General features: G+C 53.7%; 1 protein-coding gene across 1 annotated transcript in view; it reads left to right on the forward strand.

Moving 5' to 3' along the window:
• Positions 1 to 13321, forward strand: part of FBN3 (fibrillin 3) — a 64909-nt gene that overhangs the window by 51113 nt on the left and 475 nt on the right. The window contains exons 54-62 of the mRNA XM_082382018.1: positions 101 to 226; positions 1165 to 1371; positions 2220 to 2345; positions 2897 to 3019; positions 3196 to 3312; positions 8010 to 8138; positions 8227 to 8346; positions 9792 to 10026; positions 10785 to 10935. Of these exons, the coding sequence (XP_082238144.1) occupies positions 101 to 226; positions 1165 to 1371; positions 2220 to 2345; positions 2897 to 3019; positions 3196 to 3312; positions 8010 to 8138; positions 8227 to 8346; positions 9792 to 10026; positions 10785 to 10935 (1334 nt within the window). The remainder of the gene's footprint in view (positions 1 to 100; positions 227 to 1164; positions 1372 to 2219; positions 2346 to 2896; positions 3020 to 3195; positions 3313 to 8009; positions 8139 to 8226; positions 8347 to 9791; positions 10027 to 10784; positions 10936 to 13321) is intronic.

The raw sequence follows: 13321 nt of genomic DNA on the forward strand, positions 1-13321 counted from the left end.
AGAGGGTGTGGGCGGGCAGGCATCGACCCTGGAGGTGGAGGCCAGCTCAAGGGACTCTGGCCTCCCCCCACCCCGGCCTGCCGCATCCCTCCCGCCTCAGATGACGATGAATGCCATGCCCAGCCCAGCCTCTGTGCCAATGGCCGCTGCATCAACACCGCAGGCAGCTTCCGCTGTGACTGTGACGAGGGATTCCAGCCCAGCCCTGGCTTCACTGAGTGCCACGGTGAGTGTGGCCAGGCCCAGGTACGGGGGACATAGCCACCCAGCATGTGGCACCGCCACCTGGGAGCTCCCCAAGGCGGGGACGGGGCCAGGGGCACCGAGGGGGTCACTGAGCCAATCCAGACACACGTGTCCACCGCACGCCCCCAGCTTCCCTTTGTCCCTTCAGTCAAACCCCCTGGAAGATTAGAGCATCTTCCCCCTGCCCTGTCCATCATCACACCCAGGAACCGGCCCTCCCCAGGTTCACCACTTCCTAGGGGCTAAACCTGGAGGGCGACCCAGTGGTACCGTGCGTCCTGGCGACTTGTCTGTCCCTGTCCCCACAGTCCTTGCCACTCTTCTCCCTTTTTACTCTCCCCCTACCCCGAGCGCAGTCTCCACCCCCGCAGCTTCAGACCAAGCGTGTGTATCCAGCTGCCTCCTGGACACCCCCATCCCCCATGCACCCCAGATTCAGCTCAGCATCTTTGCTCCCCAAGCCTCGTCTCAGCGATGCCCTACCTCCCACCCGGACCCCCAAGCCAGCCTCCTGGGGTAACCCAATGGCCTCCTCCCCACTTCCCTGGACGTCACCCCTCGCTCTGTCCCTACTGTCTGTCCTGGACGCCACCACCTTTTGCCTACACGCTGTCCCTTGTTCTCTCTGCGGCCAGAGGGATGCTGCCCTCTGACCTCAGGAAGCCATCCTCTGCAGCCCAGGGGTACCTCTCCGATTTGGGGTCTGCAGCTTCTGCCACAGCCCGGCCCCAGCCCTGAGAGGGCGTTTAACAGCACTAGGCAACCACAGCTTGCAAGACGTCACCCCACGCACTGGCACAGATGCATCGGAGATGCTGGGAGCCCACGTGTAGACTCTCAACACCGCTGGACGCCACGGGGAAGGGGCACCCAGACAGCTCGTTCCTCCCACCGACCATCCCCACCCGTTCTCTCCAGACACCCGGCAAGGGCCCTGCTTCTCCGAGGTGCTGCAGGCCACGTGCCAGGCTCAGTCCAGTGGCGGCGAGGCAGTCACCAGGGCCGAGTGCTGTTGCGGGGGTGGCCGCGGCTGGGGCCCCCACTGCGAGCTGTGTCCCCTGCCCGGCACTGCCGCCCACAAGAAGCTGTGCCCCCATGGCTCGGGCTACACCGCCGACGGCCGAGGTGGGTGGGGATCTGTTCACGGTTGTGTGTCTGTGCCTCAGCCGGTGTTAGAGTACGTGAGCCAGTGTGTGCACCTCTGTGCTGGCAGGTGTGTGGACCAGCGTGAACCAGAGCCTGTTCGTCGCTCTGTGTGTGTGCATGAACTTGGGTGGGATGGGGGAGCAGGTGTGTGAGCCAGCGTGTGTGTGTGTGTGTCCTTTGTTCTGTGTGTGCGGGCTCATTAGTGAGCGTGTGAGCTGGTGTGCATCCCCCTGTGTGTGCAAGCTGGTTAAAGAGCAGGTGAGCTGGTGTGCATTCTGTGTGTGAGCTTGTCCTTGCGTGTGTGCACGTGCGTGTGTGCATGTGCTAGTGAGGGTGGGAGCCGAGTGAGGAGTACACGCCAGAAAGTGGGTGAGAAGGAGTGAGCTGGTTCAGTGATAAGGTCTGTGAGGGTGGGTACGTGTGTGAGCGAGTGTGAGTGTATTTCTGTGTGAGCATGTCTCATTCAGAGGAGCCCATGAGCGTGTGTCCTTGTGATTCTGCAGAAGCGTCTGAGCGTGTGACTGGTGTGCAATGCTTGTGCGTGCATCTCTGCTTCCATGTATGTGGACGGGGTGCCCTGAGAAGGTGTCGCTGATGAGGCTATGGTGTGGGTGTGTCCCCACCACGGGCATCCTCAGCGTCCAGTGGAAGGAGTTTCATTCGCCTCAGGGTGGGGTTCACAGGGGCCAGGCCGCCAGCTCTGGGGTGCCGGGAGGGGAAGCAGAGGCTGGCCTTGCCTCCCGGGAGAGGGCTGGTGGGCCCGAGGGAGGCGGCATGCCCTGGTGACCCAGGGGGGACGGCCCCAGCCGAGCCCTGCTTGTCCTCAGACGTGGATGAGTGCCGTGTGCTCGCTCACCTGTGCCCCCACGGCGAGTGCATCAATAGCCTTGGCTCCTTCCGCTGCCACTGCTGGGCTGGGTACGCGCCGGACACCACTGCCACAGCCTGCGTGGGTGAGCCCCCTGCCCCACCCCCCGAGCCTCTCCATGCAGCGCCTGGCACACACCCCCGTGAAAAAACTGAGACCAGAAGCAAAGCATCCTTGTTTCTTCCCTCCACCCCCAGCCCATGTGGACCACTTTCCTCCTGTTATCTGCTGCATCCTAAGATTTTTCAGTCACATTGTGTAGCAGGTGTTCATCTAAGTCAGGGTCGGCAAATTCCTGCCCGAGGGCTGAGTCCAGCCCTCCGCTTATTTTTGTTAATAAAGTTTTATTGGCACATGGCCACGCCTATTTGTTTCCTTACCCTCTGTGGCTGTTTTCCTGCCACAGAGGCAGGGTTGAGTAGCTGGGATTGAGACTGTCTGGTCTGCAAAACCAAATATATTTACTCTCTGGCTTTATACAGAAGAAAAAAAAAAAAAAAAGCCAGTTCCTTGTGTAAGCCCACAGATTCTGGGTAGCTGGGGTCCGGGAAGGAGGCCTCAGCAGGGTGGGGGTAGGGACCCCTGAGCCCCCCAGGAATGTCTGACTGACCCTCCTGAGTGCTGCATCCCCTCTAGATGTGGACGAGTGCAGCCAGGCCCCCACGCCATGTCCCTTCCTCTGCAAAAACACCGAGGGCAGCTTCCTGTGCGCCTGCCCCCGAGGCTACCTGCTGGAGGAGAACGGCAGGATCTGCAGAGGTGACGTCCCTCTCTCCCCACCCACGCGCCATGGGGCTCTGTCCCTGTCCCCCCCAGGGGCATCTCACACGCTCCCACTGCATGGGGTCGGGTGCTGTCTCCAGGGTGTCTCCCTTGGGAACCCCGCAGTCCCGGCGGGCCCTGCCCTGAGCCCCCTGGGACCCTCTGTGCTGCAGACGTGGACGAGTGCTCCTCCAGGCAGCACAACTGCCAGTTCTTCTGCGTCAACACCATCGGTGCCTTCACCTGTCGCTGTCCCCCTGGCTTCACCCAGCACCACCAGGCCTGCTTCGGTGAGTCCCCTCGGCCCTCGCGGCTGGTGCTTGGCCCCAGCCTTCACCAAGTAAGTGGCAAATGCACCGTGTGTGCCACACATCGGGGACACAGGGTGATTAGAACAAAGCCCTTGCTCTGTTGCTGCTTACGTCCTGGTGGCAACTGGGACCTCGGTCTCCTTCCTTGCCCTAGGGACCTGGGAGGCCACCCTCAGGAGTCTCTCTGACCTTGGCCCAGGACACCTACCCTCGCCCTTGACCTGCCAAGTCTCTCCCAGAGGGCCTCCCCAGGGTGCCCCCAAAAGCCAAGGGGCTCACGCAATCCAACCGTCACTTCTTAGTGTCTTGTGACCTGGGAGAACCAGACCTCCCTCAAGGGCTGAACCTAGAAGCGGGTGGCTTCATTCAGGCTCCCACGAATCCACTCAGCCAACACCTACTGAACACCTGTGTACCAGGCAGTGCTCTAGACCAGAGCTCAGCAGACTCCAGCCCGCAGGTCAAGCCCGGCCCCCTGCTTGCTTTTGTCAATAAAGTTTTATTGGCACACAGCCATGCCCATTCATTTACGTATTGTCTGTGGCTGCTTTTCCTACAACAGCAGAGCCAAGTAGTTGCAACAGAGTAAAAAATATTTCCTACCTGGCCCTTTACGGAAGCAGTTTGCCTCGTCCTGTTCTAGACCCTGAGGGCACAGCAATTGAACACAAGGGTCAAGCTTGCTGCCTCATGAACCATCCCGTCTGTCAGGGAATGACTAGAAACAAACATAACAAATTACCACTGTAGCGTGTTAGAAGGTGATGTGGGACATGAAAGAAAGAAAAAGTAGAAAGCAGGGGAAGGCAATCAGGAGGGCTGCAATATAATTCTATTTTTTAAGTGAGATATAATTGACATGTAACATTATATTAGTTTTAGGTGTACAACATAATGACTCGATATTTATGTATATTGCGAAGTGATCACAATAAGGCTAGTTAACAGCCGTCATCACATAATCACAAAATTTTTTTCTTGTGATGAGAACTCAATATATACTCTCTTAGCAACTTTCAAACATACAGTACGGTATTATTTTTTTTTCTTAACAGATTTTTTAATTTAATTTTTATTTTATATTGGGGTATAGTTGATTTACCATGTTGTGTTAGTTTCAGGTGTACAGCAAAGTGAATCAGTAATACATACACACATATTTATTCTTTTTCAGATTCTTTTCCCATATAGGGTTATTACAGAATATTGAGTGGAGTTCCCTGTGCTATACAGTAGGTCTTCGTTGATTATCTATTTTTTTGTGTGTATATGTTAATCCCAAACTCCTAATTCATCCCTCTCCCTCACCTTTCCCCTTTGGTAACCATAAATTAGTTTTCTAAGTCTGTGAGTCTGTTTCTGTTTTGTAAATAAGTTCATTTGTATCATCTTTTTAGATTCCATATATAAGTGATATCATATAATATCTGTCATTCTCTGACTTACTTTGCTTAGTATGATAATCTCTAGGTCCATCCTTGTTGCTTCAAATGGCATTATCTCATTCAATGCAGTATTATTATTTTATTTTTATTTTATTTTTGGCTGCGTTGGGTCTTCATTGCTCTGTACAGGCTTTCCCTAGTTGCGGCGAGCGGGGGCTACTCTTTGTTGCAGTGTGCGGGCTTCTCACTGTGGTGGCTTCTCTTGTTGTGGAGCATGGGCTCTAGGCGCGCGGGCTTCAGTAGTTGTGGCATGCGGGCTCAGTAGTTGTGGCTCCTGGGCGCTAGAGCTCAGGCTCAGTAGTTGTGGCACACGGGCTTAGTTGCTCCGTGGCATGTGGGATCTTCCCAGACCAGGGCTCGAACCCGTGTCACCTGCATTGGCAGGCGGATTTTTAACCACTGTGCCACCAGGGAAGCCCTCAATGCAATATTATTAACCACAGTCACCATGCTGTACATTACATCCCATGACTTATTTATTTTATAACTAGAAGTTTGTACCTTTGACCACCTTCACCCCTTTCAATCACCCCCCAAACCCTCCTCTGGCAACCACAAGTCTGTTCTCTGTATCTGTGAGCTTGGCTTTCTTGTCTTGTTTTTAGATTCCACATATAAGTGGGATCACACGGCATTTGTCTTTCTCTGTCTGACTGATTTCATCTTAGCAAAATACCCACAAGGTCCAACCATGTTATCACAAATGGCAGGATCGCCTTCTTTTTTATAGCTGAATAATATTCCATTGTATGTATATAACACATTTTCTTTTTTTTTTTTTTAATTAATTAATTTGTTGATTTATTTTTGGCAGTGTTGGGTCTTCGTTTCTGTGCGAGGGCTTTCTCTAGTTGCGGCAAGTGGGGGCCACTCTTCACCGCGGTGCGCGGGCCTCTCACTATCGCGGCCTCTCTTGTTGCGGAGCACGGGCTCCAGACACGCAGGCTCAGCAGCTGTGGCTCACGGGCCTAGTTGCTCCACGGCATGTGGGATCTTCCCAGACCAGGGCTCGAACCCGTGTCCCTTGCATTGGCAGGCAGATTCTCAACCACTGCGCCACCTGGGAAGCCCAACACATTTTCTTTATTCATCCATCTTTGGATACTTAGATTGTTCCCAGGTCTTGGCTGTTCTGAATAATGCTGCAGTGAACGTAGGGGTGCAGATATCTTTTCGAGTTAGTGTTTTCATTTTCTTTGGATAAATACGCCCAGAAGTGGAATTGCTAGGTGGGCTGCAGGAATAATGGCAAGCCTCACTGAAAGGGGAAAGATTTGAAGGAGGTGAAGGAGTGAGCCGTGTGCATATCTGTGGGAGGAGTGAGCATTCCTAGCAACGAAATGACTGGCATTTCTCCTTTTTCTGTACAGTCAAGTTATTTTCCCTCCTTCCTAAGGTGAGCACACTTACTATGGCATTTGTGTGTGTGCAGCTGTATGCGTGTGCACACAGAGGCTTAGAAGCCCCATGTCCCGATGCCTCTTGTACCCAAGAGAGATTCCAGGTTCCCACAGGGATGTGCCTGGTGTCAAGAATCTCCATACTCAGTAAAGAAGATGTGGTGTGTATATATACAGTGGAATACTACTCAGCCATAAAAAAGTATGAAATAATGCCATTTGCAGCAACATGGATGGGCCAAGAGATTATCATACTAAGTGAAGTTAGTCAGACAAAGACAAATACCATATGATATCACTTATATGTGGACTCTAAAATATAATACAAATGAACTTATTTACAAAACAGAAACGAACTCACAGACATAGAGAACAAACCTGCGGTTGCCAAGCGGGAGGGGAGGGATGGAGTGGGAGTTTGGGACTAGCAGATACAAACTATTATATATAGAATGGATAAACAACAAGGTCCTACTGTATAGCACAGTGAAGTATTGATATATTCAGTATCACTCAATAAACCATAATGGAAAAGAATATATTTATGCATAACTGAATCACTTTGCTGTACACCAGAAACTAATATAACATTGTAAATCAACTATCCTTCAATAAAAGAAATTTTTAAAACTTAAAAAAAAATCTCTATAGTCAAGGAATCCTAAATTAGGGTTCCCCCTAAAAATGTATGGTTCATTCTCCATGACTCCAATCCCAATGCAATTTACCACCATGTGCCATGACCACCATAGCAATGTTGCCTGATAACCAGGCCTGTCTTAGCTCGGGCTGCCATGACAAAATATCATAGACTGGGTGGCTTAAAAAACAGACATTGCTCACAGTCTGGAGGCTCTAAGTCCAAGATTAACATGCTAACAGGGTCAGGTTCTGATGAGGGCCTCTTCCTGGCTTGCAGACGGCCACCTTCCTCCTGTGTCCTCACGTGGTAGGGAGAGAACAAGACTAAAGCTCTTTGGTGTCTCTTCTTATAAGGGCACCAATCCCATCAGGAGGGCCCCACCCTCATGACCTCTTCTAACCCTAATCACCTCCCAAAGGTCTCGCCTCCTAATACCATCACTCTGGGGGTTAGGGTTTCAACATGGGAATTTGGCAGTGGTGGCATTGGGGTGGGGGGACACACACATTCAATCCATAACTCTGGCTGACATCCCACAATTGTCAGGTTTCCATGAGGACAGAGTGCAACAGTTACCCCAGGTCATTTTCCCACAGAGAAGGAAAAGGGGTTTTGTTAAATCTTTTACTCTTAGGGTGAGCACTGTCCCAGTGCTTCATGTGATTAGGTTAATTTAATTCTCACAAAACACAATGAGGTAGATATTATCATCTCCATGCTACAGCTGACGAAACTGAGGTACAGAGAGGGTAAGTCGCTTGCCCTACGTCACACAGCACTGAGGTGGTAGAGATGAGATTCAAAGTCCTATATGTGCTTGATCTCAAGTGTTTGTGACAGTTCTGTGAAGTGGGAATTGTTATGGATCTCCTTTCACAGAGAGGGAAACTGAGGCCCAGAGAAGTTAAGATTTGCCTGGGGGACTTCCCTGGCTGTCCAGTGGTTGAGACTCTGCGCTTCCAATGCAGGGGCTGTGTGTTCGATCCCTGGTCTGGGAACTAAGATCCTGCAAGCTGCATGGTGCAGCCAAAAAATATGTGTGTGTGTGTGTGTGTGTGTATATATATATATATATATATAAAAGAGATTTGCCTGGAACAGTTGATCAGGTGGTAGGCCTGGTATCGTAGTGCCCGACATGAACCCCCTAACCAGCAGGTGGCCCTGCCCATTCTCTGTCCTCTGCAGACAATGACGAGTGCTTGGCCCAGCCTGGCCCATGTGGCACCCGTGGACACTGCCACAATGCCCCAGGCAGCTTCAGCTGTGAGTGCTATCAAGGCTTCACCCTGGACAGCTCAGGCCATGGCTGCAAAGGTAGAACCGGGCGTTGGGTGGTGTCTAGGCCCTGGGGGTGGTCCTGAGGGCCGCCAGGCAAGCCTTCTCTCCTCTCGGCGTCTCACAGATGTGGATGAATGTGACGGGCCTCATCGCTGCCAACACGGCTGCCAGAACGAGCTGGGGGGTTACCGCTGTGGCTGCCCCCAGGGCTTCACCCCACACTCCCAGTGGGGCCAGTGTGTGGGTGAGCGGTGGGGGCTGGGAGGAAGCCGACCCCCCCAAGCAGAATCTGTCCAAAGCGGGCGACTGGGAACCACCCCCATGGCAGGATGTTGTGATAAGCACAACTACCTCAAGGTCCGATGGGCTGGTCTGGAAGGTAGTTAGTTCCCTGCTGCTGGGGAAGCTGGGGAGTCAAGGGTCTGCAGAGTCAGCCTGGCAAAGTGGTGGCCGTTTCTTAGGGAGTGATGGTCTGGAGGGCTCAGTGGAGAGAGATTCTGAGATGGTATCTGTGATCACTGGGAAAGGGGTGCTGGGATTGATTAGTGACGTCTGCCATGGATGTGGCAACGGAAATGGGTGCATGCATGCTGCATCTTTTGTCATAGCTGTTGCAGACGCCCTTGGTTTGGGGGACTAGCCTTCTGCCTTCCCTCCAACCTTCCCCACTGCACCCTTCTGTTTGCTGCTCCGGGGCCTCCCAATAACAGCCTCGTCCTCACCACCTCTCCTTGTTCCTCCTCTGCAGTCTGGCCTTCACTCTGTACCCATGTAGGGGACCACTCTCCTGCATCCTCTCCATCACCTCTCCTCAGATTTCGCCTTCCACCTCCTCTGCTCTGGGCACCACTGCCTGCCCCTCCTGGACTCTCCACCCACGGCCTCTGTGACTCGGCTTTCCCCTCCCTCCCACTGCCTCGGCACTGCCTTCTCTCCAGCTCCTCCTCCTGCCCCTCCTGGTGGGTCCTCAGCTAAGTTCTCCGTCTTTTCCTCTGTCCCACGGCATTCGTCCCTTGGGGACCCTGCAGACCATTGCCTCTGCTGCCAATCCCTCTTTCTCAGCCTACTCCACATAGTCACTCATTCATTCCTTCGGCGACAGTTTGCCCAGGACCCGTGGATATGGAAGTGAGCCGAGATCAGACTCCATCCCTGCCCTCCCATTGTCCAGTCTTTCGGGGGAGACAGGGATTAATTAGGCCAGTGGTTCTCAGCTGGGCACCGTTTTGAAGTGTCTTGGAGACATTTTTGATGGTCACAACTGGGCGCTGGGTGCTCCTGGCATCTAGTGGGTGGGCACCAGGGGCCCTGCTCAACACCCTGCAGGGTGCAGGACGGCCACCATCACAGAGACTGAAACGGCCCCTAATGAGAACGGTGCCGAGGTGGGGAAACCTTGTTCTAGACCATCCACCGTTGAACATTCCTGGGAAGTTCTGAGAAATGCTTCAAAGGAGAATTACAGGATGGGGGGGCGGGGATGGGGGGCACGGATAAAGGAGTGTAGGGGACAGCAGACCTGGTCCAGAGGCTCACCGGGAGCTTGATGGAGGTATTGACATTGGCCTTGGGCTCTGAAGGAGGAACCAGAGTTGCCACGTGAGGACGGGAGGGATGCAGGTGGAGGGATCTGGAGATGCGAAGGCTGTCCCCTGCCCCTCCTCCCGTCCTCCCCCTCCCCCTCCACAGACAAGAACGAGTGTGTCCTGTCACCCGCGGCCTGTGGCAGCGCCTCCTGCCACAACATGCTGGGCGGCTTCCGCTGCGTCTGCCCCTCCGGCTTTGACTTCAACCAGGCCCTCGGGGGCTGCCAGGACGTGGATGAGTGTGCGGTGCGGGGCGGCCCCTGTAGCTACAGCTGTGCCAACACCCCCGGCGGCTTCCTGTGCGGCTGCCCCCGAGGCTACTTCCGGGCTGGGCAAGGGTGAGGGGCTTGAGCGGGGTGGACACAGACACCCGAACCCTGGGCGTGCACGCGTGCACGCACACACACACGGGCCTGTGCACACGTTCACGTACATACGTGTGCATGGAGAAATGGGTGCAGTGGACTTCCCCGGTGGTCCAGTGGTTAAGACTCTGCGCTTCCACTGCAGGGGGCGTGGGTTTGATCCTGGTCGGGGAGATCCTAAGATCCCACATGCTACACACGCCGCGTGGCCAAAACAAAACCAAAACCAAAACAAAACACAGAACTGGGTTCAGAGGCCCAGTGGCACCTGTACCTGTGGATGCACAAGCTCACACCCCACGTGGAGTAATTGTCCTGTATGTGCTTAGTGCAGGATGCACGCCTCCCTGTAATACACGTGAGTGTGTGTGAGGCTCACACCTGTGCCAACCTGCCCGGGCACCCTCATTCATATATCCCAATGTGCACATGCGTGCAAGCGCATGTCAGCATCCAGGGTGCACGCGGGCTCATACACGCATACGCCCCTGGGTACACTCAGGTACATCCTACACCCCTGCATGCATGCAGGTTCACACCTACACCCAGGAAAGCCAAGGGATGCACACACACACGTGTAGGCACATGCAAATCCGCACTGGCACCTTGGTACGCTTGTAGTTGCCCCCACGGGCAGAGTGGCTCCAAATGGAGTGTAGGGGGTGGGAGGGTGGGAGGGGAGGTCCCATCAGCCTGCCCCTGAAGACTTGCCCACCCCTGTCCTGGCCCAGGCACTGTGTCTCTGGCCTGGGCTTCAGCCCTGGACCTCAGGATGCCCCAGATGAGGAGGAGCCGCTCTCACCCGAAGCCTGCTATGAATGCAAGATCAACGGCCAGCCCCCTCGTGACCGGCCACGGCGCAGCCCCCATGGGGACTATCAGGTGCCATGGGGAATGCACTGGGCATGGGGCACAGTGAGTGGCAGGGACAGCCAGGGAACCGGCCAGGGGTAAGAGGACCAGGCTCCATGTCACAGCTTGTCCCCTAAATCATGGTGCCTTTCTGGGTCTTCCTGTAGTTCCTCAGCCTGAGGATTCCCCTTGGGAGCTCTCTGGGGGACACAGGCCCCCAAGCACCCCACCTTGCTCCAGATGAGAAGTCAGGCACCTCCCACACAGGCCCTGGGTGTGATGCCTCCCGTGGATCCCTTCCATGGAGCTTCAATGCAGGAAAAATGCCTTGGGCCCCCCAACCCTGCCTGCACCCTGGAACTTGTCACCTGTCACCTCCTGGCTGGCACAGCCCTCCCTCAGAGCCCCTCTGGATTTAGCACCAATAGCGCTCAGAGCAGCTAGCTTAACCCCTTCCATCATCTCCTTTCTTCAGACCCTCTGCACCTCTTTCCTGCACCCACAATGCTCCTGGAGCTATGCTCAGGCCTCCTGAACGCTCCTTGTCTCTCCCCCACCCCACCCGCCGTGCTCTCAAGAACAGTAGAGCAGTCCTGTGATTTAGTCCCTCTGTCCCCTGGGGCCACTCCAGCTATGACCCTGACCCCACCAGGTTTTGCAGGGAGGGCAGTTTTGTCACAAATTCAGCTTGCTTGTCCTTCAGCTGAAAAGTCCTTGAGGCCACTGCTGGCTGGTCTTGCCACTATCCCCCAAAGAATCTGAAAGCTAAACATTTATTAAGCACCTGCTGGATACACATGCTGCTCCAAGCATTCTGCATTCATTCACAACCTCTCAATGTTTACAACAGCCCTGGGAGGTGTAGGTACCACTATCATCCTCATTTTACAGATGGGGAAACTGAGGCTCAGGAGGTTAGGTCACATGCCCAAGTTATAGAACTAAAAACTGGCAGAGCAGGATGGCAGTCATCCCGGGCCCCTCTGCACCCACCACCTTCTGAGGTCATTACTTTCTGTTATTTCAAAAAAAAAAATCACTGAGCACAGAAGCCATTACCCACATCTGGAACCAAACTCCTTCACTCCATAGATTTTACTGAACACCTACTGTGTGCTGGACTCATAGTGAACAACCAAAAAAATGGAGCAACAGTGAACAACACATAAAACACACACACACACACAAAAAGTCCCTGTCCCCATAAGACTGATATTCTAATAGAGAGACAGACAAGAAATATGTAAAACACATCTTATTTTGTAACGTGATAAATATGCTACATGATAAATGCTATGGGGAAAAAAATGAAGGCAGAAGTGGGACAGGAATGCTGGGTCTGAGGGGCTCTCAATAGTAGATTATCTAAATATGAATGTTCCTTTGCTTTCCTTTTCCTTCTAGTTGTTTCCCCTTTCTGGGAAAAAGAGTGTGTGTACATATTATTCCCATTGTTACTGTTATTTTTGTAAGCATCACAGGGATAGGGCCCAGTGTCTTTCAGGTTTGCCACTGTGTCACCAGCCCTTGGTACTCAGTAAGAGTGAGTGGAGAGGTTGTCAGGACTCCTGGCATGGACACAAGCAGATCTGGGCAGAGGCAGGCTGGGTCCTGTGGCTTTGCCTGCAATACCCACGGATTGCCAGCAGGTGTCAGTAAGAGCATATGTCTGAGCAGCAGTCCTGGTGAAGGTCTGGGAAACAAGAATAGTTTTCACTTTCGTGCAACAGCAAAACACTCCATCAGCATGTAAATTAGGCAGAACAGACAGCTCTGCCCAGAGCAAAGAATAAGAAAGCACAGATAACCTCCTGTGGGATTGGATACATCACCCAGCCCCCAACAGCCTGCCTTTGAGGTTTGCTGGCTTATTCAGGGCCCTGTCCGGCTGCCAGAACCAGGAAGCATTCCGAGGAGCTCAGATAAAGAGGAGTTTGTCATCTGCACACAGGGGGGCTCTCAGAGAGCCCAGATGCAGGAAGTGCAGCCGGCCTCCAGGAACCGGATAGCTACTGAGCAGCTCCTCTGTATGGCCCAGCAGGGTCTTGTGTTTCTCTCGCTGTGTCTGGGGCTGGCTCGTGCTGCAAGGCCCTTGGTCATAATTCCAGCCACCCCAGACCACCTTTGAGTGACCTTGGGTGCTTTGGGGCCAGATGCCATCTGACTGCCTCCCAGTCTGGGTATCTGAGAGAAAATTCTCCATTTCCTCCACCAGGCTGGCAGGGATCTAACTAAGGCCCCTCAGTTGAAACAAGGGGTCTGGAGTCAGCCTGTGAAAAAGTTTGCTTGCCACCTGGGAACTAGCCTCCACCTCCATCCTCTACTATAGCCCAAGCTGACCATTGGCCTTGTGGGTGGGGAGGGCTAGACAGGAGTCAAGGGCAGGGAGTGGTCCGTGTTTTCCTCCATTTTAGAG

Source organism: Balaenoptera borealis, assembly GCF_965194805.1.
Source record: "Balaenoptera borealis genome assembly, chromosome: 2".
NCBI classification, from domain to species: domain Eukaryota; kingdom Metazoa; phylum Chordata; class Mammalia; order Artiodactyla; family Balaenopteridae; genus Balaenoptera; species Balaenoptera borealis.